Genomic DNA, 9,168 nt, shown 5'->3' with positions numbered 1-9,168 from the left:
TTGCCACATATTTATTGAAACATTTTTCAGTCAAATTTAGGACCTATATATCTCTCAAACGCACACTGCGTTCACTTATGTCTGTGTTTATCTACCCCTACCCCGCCCAAAAAATAATATATCCACGAAGATAATTATTGAATTAATTTATGACGTTATACTTGTATTTTCAATCAATGGTAATTTCAAAGTACAATAATACTGGTGGGTCGGTGGTTCTTTCCGGGGTTTTCCCGGGTTCTTCCTCCACCATTAATACTGGCCGCCATATATGGCCTATCGTGTGCTGAAAAATGGCGTTAAACCCCACAACAACAACAACAATAATAATGGTACTGATGACTTTATTATTGATCATGGAATTCTAAACATCTCACTGAACATAAATTTAATATTTTCAATCATTAATTGTTTTTACATCCTATTAAAATTTTCTGGCACACTTTCATTCAGGACCAGGTCTGATTTATTGGGACAAAACAGGGAATGCAAGAAAGACATATTTTAATTAAATGTTGTATATTCCATATGTGCTTCAAATATGAACTAGCTGCAAATCTTAATTTTGCAAATGTCGGTAATAGCCGACTTTGCTTTCTTTTTCGACTGTACCACTCAACAAAATTGTAATCTTTGCATACAATGGGTTACCCTCAGTTCATCTAGAACCAAGACACGTGTAGTATTTTAAATCACTGACTTTGCAAGAAAAGCCGAACAACCAATCCACCATAAAAACAAAGCTGAAAATTATTATTATTAATGATGATGATGATGATGATGATGATGCTGATGCTGATAGTACGCAGGATGAAATCATATGACTTTGTGTTTCACTCTTTCTCTATATCAGATATATAGCTTGAGAAGATGGGTGTCAGCTGCATCAATCAAATGTACTTGTACACATTACTATATTTATACGTGCCGTTAACATTTTCACCCCGCCATGTGTATGAGTCATTTGGAGTACACGTGTTTTTTCATAATATATAAGTATATACTTAAAGGTCTTTGTATTAACTGGACTTTCTAGTTGACAGCATGGAGCGTCCTTACGAGTGACTGAATGGGTTACTTTGATATTTGAATTACGTTTTTATATTATTCCGCTGTATTAGAAATTTGATATGTAAGTATTACCGTCAACATGTAGAATTATGCATGCCTATCTCACATACAGGTACTTCTGAGACGCTTATTAAAATATGTGTATCAAATCCAGATAGATATCCAGATTTTAAAAAAGGTTTATTATAAGCGGTATACTTTAATAAGTGATTAAATGTAAAGCGATAGCAGAAATTAAACCATGTGACTAACATTGGTCGGGGGGGGGGGGGGCGAGTGGTCTAAAGCACTCTCCGTTTTTAATGCACTGGCTGATTTGGGTCTGTGCAGTTTTTATGGGGTAATCAGTAGAACAAACAACATCGACCATGATTTGCAGGCACGGCAGATCAAGATCCTTGTTGTTTGCAGTTTGGCTCGACTTACAAGCAGGTTACGACGGTATTCTTTGTATTGTCTCCATGTACCTGTAGATTGCACAGGTTATCTTCACTTCCGAACCCATAACAACTCCTATGGCAACAGCTTTTACAATAAGTCAATGGTAACATTTTCTTAAAGTTACTCCATCCGTCTGTTTGTTAAGCTACGTACTGATAAAACAGAATATATTTTTAATTATACATTTAATAGTTTGAAAAGATATTGCTGAAAGTTTGGAATGAGAAAGAGAAAATGTAGACAGTCAAGAAACAGGTTTAATAAACTGACATACTTCAGGTGCTATTAAACTTCAAATTGTTCATAAATTTATACACTTCAAGTGTCAAATAAGCAAGTGATCATAAACTTGTGCACTTCAAGTGCCAGATAAGCAATTGATCATACACTTGTACACTTCAAGTGCCAAAAATAATCATAAACATGTACACTTCAAGTGCCAAATAAACAATTGATCATACACTTGTACACTTCAAGTGCCAGATAAGCAACTTGTCATAAACTTGTACACTTCAAGTGCCAGATAAGCATTGATCATACACTTGTACACTTCACGTGCCAAATAAGCAACTTATCATAAACTTGTACACTTCAAGTGCCAGATAAGCAATTGATCATACATTTGTACACTTCAAGTGCCAAATAAGCATCAATTGATCAAAACCGATACAGTTTTCATGATAATTAAGGTTAAGTTGATCAGAATTTGATATAATTCACAGGCTAGATAAGTTTCACTTTATTAGTCAATGATACGCTTCACAGGCTAAATAAGCTTCACTTTATTAGTCAATGATACGCTTCACAGGTTAAATAAGTTTCACTTTATTAGTCAATGATACGCTTCACAGGCTAAATAAGTTTCACTTTATTAGTCAATGATACGCTTCACAGGCTAAATAAGTTTCACTTTATTAGTCAATGATACGCTTCACAGGCTAAATAAGTTTCACTTTATTAGTCAATGATACGCTTCACAGGCTAAATAAGCTTCACTTTATTAGTCAATGATACGCTTCACAGGCTAAATAAGTTTCACTTTATTAGTCAATGATACGCTTCACAGGCTAAATAAGCTTCACTTTATTAGTCAATGATACGCTTCACGGGCTAAATAAGCTTCACTTTATTAGTCAGTGATACGCTTCACAGGCTAAATAAGCTTCACTTTATTAGTCAGTGATACGCTTCACAGGCTAAATAAGCTTTACGCAATTCGTTAAAAATACTAAGATATATTTTTACGCGCGTTTTTGTCTTTTATCAATATATGTTTCCCTAAATTTTTAAAATTTTAAAACATTAAGATACTTGCAAATATAATTCCTAATTACAGATATAAACGTTTCAAATATATATTGCTGAAACCTGGGAAACCGAGCAGGTAAACATAATTCCAAACCGATTCATTTTACATGCTAGATGAGTTTTAGAATAATACGACTTGATACTATTTCATACTTATGTTTGCACCATAGCTATACAAAATATGTATGTGAATAAGTTTTAAAAACTAAACCTAAATTCTTTTTCTTTACTTTTCGGTTAAATTTTCAGACATCCTTTAATCTGTCGAATGGCATCCGGTTCCAAACAGCAAGAACGTAACCCGGATCATCTGTCAGTCCCAGTACTTGATGATAAGACACGCAATTTGCCACCAATAGTTACTCCCTCTATTACTGGCCAAGTCGTTCCCATTGCTGTGCAGGCCACTAGTTACCATGAATACTCTCTGGACTGCGATTCAAACCAAGAACAAACTACAGCGTTGGAGAGACAAATAAAGGATAATCTGCATATCAGCCCTCAAAGTTGTAGGAAAAATCTCTATTGTCAACAAAATGCTGGGCATGTTGGCGGCCCAATCGCACATTTCATTTTTCCAAATCAAAATAATATGTATGCAGTTGATGAAAACGGTGATTCGCAGCTTCATACAGCTATTATAATGGACTCCGAGCAAGATGCCATAGACTACATCAACATGGCAACAAATATATGGATGCTGAACTTGCAAAACAACCTATTTCAGACACCTTTGCATATTGCAGTTCTCACTGACATGTTGTCTGTAGTTGAAAGACTCGTAAGCAGAAATGTCCGCATCGATCTTCAGGATCACCATGGTAACACACCTCTTCATCTTGCTTGTGCTAAAGGAAATCTTAAGATTGTGTCAGTTTTGCTGGAGTCTTCATTTCTTAAAGAAACTCTTGAAATAAGGAACGCAGATGGCGTCACGTGCGTACATATAGCAGCTTTAAATGACCATTTGGATGTATTAGGGATCCTTCTCGAGAAAGGGGCCAACGTCAATGCCCGTGAATCAAAAAGTGGCCGAGCAGTTTTGCATTTCGCTGCAGAGACCGGGAATGTAAGACTTTTGGATTTTCTGTTCTCATGTTCCGACGTAGACGTGAACGTTGAAACGTACGAGGGAACAAGAGCAGTAGAACTGGCAAGAGGTCATGGTTATGTTGACGTCATAATGCAGCGTTTGCATAATGCCTCCGTTGCAGACATGGAAGAAGATTGTTCTCCTAATTAAAACAATATAGTCCGCGTTTATTCCTCATATTCTTCTCCAAAACAACTTCAAGTGTATCTTGTATTTTGGTTACAAACTTTTCCTAATTACTTTTTTTTTCTGGCCTAAATGTAAATATCAATATCTCACATTTCATGTGGTTGAAGTTGGTGTGAGTTTTCATGTTTGAAAGACAAGTACTCAATCTTTGGTTGACATTTCGATTATTCACATGTATTTTACAATCAATATTACGGTATATGCACAACACACCTTGATTAGAAAGACACGAGAAAGTTCTGCATATTTGTGCATTCTTTAAGTTATAGTTCTGGCAGTTTAGTGCGGCTTAAAGAGTTCATTTGAATGGGATCTGAAAGCTTTTATTATACTTATTTCGCTAGAATAAAAGGAAAAGTATCAAAATCAGTTAAGTTTCATCTTGAATCCGTTACGACTAGACATATTTAATTTCTATTGTATATGTGGGGGTGGGGGGTTATTTCGTTGGTTTACACAATGCCATAATGAGACACCTGATCAGGGCTGACTTGTACAGGTATCGGCAGGGCCGGATCAGGTCAAGTGTTGGCGAAGAGTTACAAAATTTCAAAAGGCCCCTGACTTTACTCGATAGGACATCAAAGCAAAAGTCTATGTTTATTTATTTAAAGTAGGCATAATACCCAATAAACGTCCGCAAGAACAAAATGGTGGTCAAATTGTAATTGGCAAGTGAGTTCACATTTCTGTGTGTGTACTTTTATATTTAATCCTGGGGAAGTCAAGCCCCACCCCCACCCACGGCCTTGTATTCAACCTTCGACCTTTGGGCTACTAGTCCGACACTCTACCATCCCGGCTACCTGTTGTCTTGTATGCATGGATGTTTGTAGGTAGGTAGAAGGATAGATAGGGAGGCAGTTTTGTTAACATGTTTTGCTTTCTTTTCTTCCCACTGAAGCATAAATATAAATCATAACAGCAGATGCTGCATGCTTGGTTGTATGTACATTTCGAACATCGGAAACAAAACTAAATTATTTTAGAAGAATTGATCCATGTACATTCCATAACTATCTGGGGCAAAGTTTCCAAACTTTTATTTATAACTGGAAAAACATCCCCTGGTGTCGACTTGCCACCCCACCCCGCCCCCAATTAAATTTTAAATAATGGTACAGTACATCTCGTTTTACATTCTCTTGCAATCTCGTACTAAACGAGGAAAACAAAAGGGGGGCCCCGAGTGGCCGAGTGGTCTAAAGCGCTCTCCGTTACGGATCACTGCCATCTCACCTCTGTCTGCGTAGGTTCGAGTCCAATGTGGGTATGTGAGAAAGCTTGCCAGTAGCTTCTCGTTGGTCGGTGATTCTTCCCGGGGTTTTCCCGAGTTCTTCCCCCACCATTAATACTGGCCGCCATGCATAGCCTATCGTGTGCTGAAAAATGGCGTTATACCCCACAACAGCAACAAGGAAAACAAAAGAAAATAAGGTTCTTGAATTAAATTGGAAAAAATGTGCTGTATGCAGAGATTTGTTGGATGAAATTAACATCGTGAAAAAATCGGTACAGACAACTGTTTTGATGTATGTACTGCCAGAACAGCAAACCGCAATATACCGGTTTGTCATTGCACCTATCGAAGTGATGCAACAACACAAGCCTTATACTAGTATGCGTAGAATGTACTGGTAGAAAAATGCACTGAATGTACGGATTTCCATTTGTCCTCATATTTTTCTTCTTTCGTACATATCGTTTATAAATCCATCAACCTCATCAACAACGCAAAACGGACTAAGTGAAAATGTCTCCTATTTTATGTATATCTATACTTTTTGTAACTCCTGGTGCATGAATTTGTCTTATTTTGTAATTGTTTTTATTCGTGGCTGTAGATTGTGATGATTATCGTTAGCTGAAATTCGGTACGTGCGTAGGGTCTGTTTTAAGATGTTAAAGATCGTCAAATTGTATAGGATTCATAAACATGCTTACGTACGTGTTGCCAATTACTAATAATAGAACTATTAGTCAATATGTTTACAAGATTCGGTCTTTTCCCCATCGGACAGATCGAGGTGGTATCATAGAAGATTAGGTTATTCCTATTAGACGAGTTAGGTTACGTGACTACATATTTTGAAATATAAAATTGAGTAGTACGATCTGTCACGTGGGGTATATTGCGACATGTAGTCGCAATAGACTATTGAAGATGTATATAATTAGAGAACTGATTAATCTGATTCATTCCTATTTGGCGTCATTCTTATTCTTGTGTTTCTGTTGTTACATCAAGTCTGCAGACCTATTTTATGTGTACTTATATATTATTTGAGAGGAAAATATTTGTTTGGACTGTAAAGTGGACATATAAAGTGGACTATAATATTATTTTGGATCTATTGGAATTGGGTCACAATTAGTACTTCCAGTTCCGTAGCCACGAATGTAGGTCTAGTCTATTTTTAGAACATTTTTTCCTCTCTCATTTTGGTGGTGATAGAAGGGTTATATTTATGCATTTCTGGTAGGAATTTAAAATTAATTGTTTATTCTTGAGAATATGAGCTTATGGTGTGGTTGTCTGTGTGTATTTCGGCGACAGTGCACAGTGAGTAGTAAGGCCTTGGTGATGATCCGGAAGTGAAATCTGTCTTCCATTGCATGTTGCTTTATTTACAGTCTAGCATCTCCCAAAAATGCCGGTGGACCTTTGACAAGAACTTCACCGTGAAGTCATCTTTAAAAGTATTTTAGATTAACATATGATTTGTATTGATTGTCACGCAGTGTAAAGTTCAGTCCTGAGAAAAAAATGTAGAGAATATATATTAAAATTAATTGTTTCTATGTCATATTGTGAATTACTCAAGGGAGTTCTGGACAACGCCATTTAGACAACGTCACGATTCTTAGCGGACCAGTACATTTCCGGTTCTAAAATTGATACGGAATGTTCATTTTATTATAACTTTAATATAACTTTTTCAGGATTATTTTGGATTCACATATAATATTCTGTTAGTCTCACGTTTACATGGATAACTTTGATAATTAAATTATTTGTTAAGTTTTACAAACTTTGTTGGTTTTGCTTCTTTTTTTTTAACTTAATTTATTACCATAGAATCGTAATACCTGTTTTTGCCAAATATGCAAATAACGGTATACCATCGAGTAGTTTTTATAGCGTTATTCACCCATACACATGGATTGCGATTGTTTTCTCTTAAGCAAATAAAGTATTATTTTCATTATAATTTTAACTTGTACATTTCATATTAGTTAAGCCTCTGGAAGGTTGTTTTTGCATCTGTGAATTTCACTTTTGAAAAAAGAACCTGACCGTTTAAGTGTCAAACCACAATGGGTGAAAGGTACAGATCTGTATCTTTGTATCTTATATACAGCACCCCTATTTTTTTAACGTCATTTATCATCTATTTACAGAGCTATGATTGACAGAATAACGTTATCGATCCATCAGTTTAATAGCTATGATTGACAGGATAACGTTATCGATCCATCAGTTTAATAGCTATGATTGACAAAATAACGTTATCGATCCATCAGTTTAATAGCTATGATTGACAGGATAACATTATTTATCCAGCTGTTTTAATAGCGAAAATTGACAGAACAACGTTATTAATCCGTCTATTTTAATAGCGAAAATTGACAGAACAGCGTTATTAATGCGTCTATTTTAATAGCTACAAATGACATAACAACGTTATTAATCCGTCTATTTTAATAGCGAAAATTGAGAGAACAGCGTTATTAATCCGTCTATTTTAATAGCTACAAATGACATAACAACGTTATTAATCCGTCTATTTTAATAGCAAAAATTGACAGAAAAACGTTATTAATCCGTCTATTTTATTAGCCACAAATGACAGAAACCTGCAGATGCAGATGTAATCGGTGCAACAGTTTAGTCAATGTACTATATTTTTAGCAAGGTCTTCCTCGAGAAAAGAAATATTAATAATTTAAATATCAGATAAAAATGGCGAAAAGAATAAAATTACTATAAATTATGAAGCTAGAAAGTGATCGGCGGGCGTTTATTGTGGAGCAATGTGAGAAATTCATAAACATATAAGTAGAAATACTTGAACACTGGTACATACGTTTTATTATCTGGATAGAAAAAGAAACATACAATCCATAATTTCTTCTGATTGGCAGACAAATGTTCCAGTAAAATATATAGAGAAAAAAATCAAACAAATTCGAAATCTTTTGTATGACGTGATGAAATTTAAAATGTGATCACAGATGAATGTGTTTATTTTAGTTACGCATATGTGATTGACCTTTTTTTCTCAAACGATTGTTCTCAACACACGCATGCACGATAATAGAAATGCAGACGATATCCGCTGATCTATATTCAATGTTTGATGTTGTTGTTGTCGGTTTGGCGCCATTTTTCAGCACAAGATAGGCTATATATGGCGGCCAGTATAACTGGTGGAGGGAGAACCCAGAAAAACCCCGGGGGAAAAAACATACCGACCCATGAGAAGCTACTGACAAGCTTTCTCACATACATTGGCCGAACCCGAGACTCGAACCGACACAGAGAGAGGTGAGATGGCAGTGATCCGTAACGGTGAGCGTTTTAGACCACTCGGCCATTCGGGACCCCCGTATTTGTCCGAAATATCAACAAAGATTGTTTATGATTTCCAACTGCGGCTGTCAGTTGTTAGTGCGTCGAGATGGTAATCCAAGGGTCGCAGATCCGATTGGCTGCTTCGACATGTCCTTTCGAAAGGCTTTTAGCTACAATTCCCTCGGCATGATCTTGTCAATAGCAATTTAATAGGCTTCTTTAAAACTATTTTTTAAAATGTTGTTGCTTTACGGAAATTCCAACCGATCCCTGACTATCTCGCGTACAATGCAAGAATACGTATATGTAATTCAAACACGTGCAGCTTCCTCCAGGGTGAGGAAATGGATGGCGATATTTAAAGCCACGCTGTATATGGAAATGTGACCGGATAAACCAGGTCGCTGCCCGTATGTTATAAATGCCTGATAGTAATATGCATTATCTACACATAAATAATATTAAAAAAATATAACAAGCATATATATAT

The 9,168-nt window shown here is 35.9% G+C and overlaps 1 protein-coding gene across 1 annotated transcript; it reads left to right on the top strand.

The window, feature by feature from the left end:
• Positions 1 to 1,036: 1,036 nt before the first annotated feature.
• LOC149798137 (NF-kappa-B inhibitor alpha-like) lies at positions 1,037 to 4,523 on the top strand. Its single transcript, XM_089963242.1, has 2 exons — positions 1,037 to 1,132; positions 3,070 to 4,523. Exon 2 carries the CDS (start codon positions 3,089 to 3,091, stop codon positions 4,061 to 4,063), a length of 975 nt encoding a protein of 324 aa, XP_089819368.1. The 5' UTR covers positions 1,037 to 1,132; positions 3,070 to 3,088; the 3' UTR covers positions 4,064 to 4,523.
• Positions 4,524 to 9,168: the final 4,645 nt, after the last annotated feature.

The sequence above is a fragment of the Sinohyriopsis cumingii genome, chromosome 6 (assembly GCF_028554795.1).
Source record: "Sinohyriopsis cumingii isolate HCF-2022 chromosome 6, ASM2855479v2, whole genome shotgun sequence".
Taxonomy (NCBI): domain Eukaryota; kingdom Metazoa; phylum Mollusca; class Bivalvia; order Unionida; family Unionidae; genus Sinohyriopsis; species Sinohyriopsis cumingii.
Note: the sequence above shows the minus strand (reverse complement) of the source record. Positions and strands in the feature narration are given on the sequence as shown.

Excerpts from the sequence above, each read along its gene's own strand:
- LOC149798137 (XM_089963242.1), top strand. The coding sequence starts at position 3,089 with ATGGCATCCGGTTCCAAACAGCAAGAACGTAACCCGGATCATCTGTCA.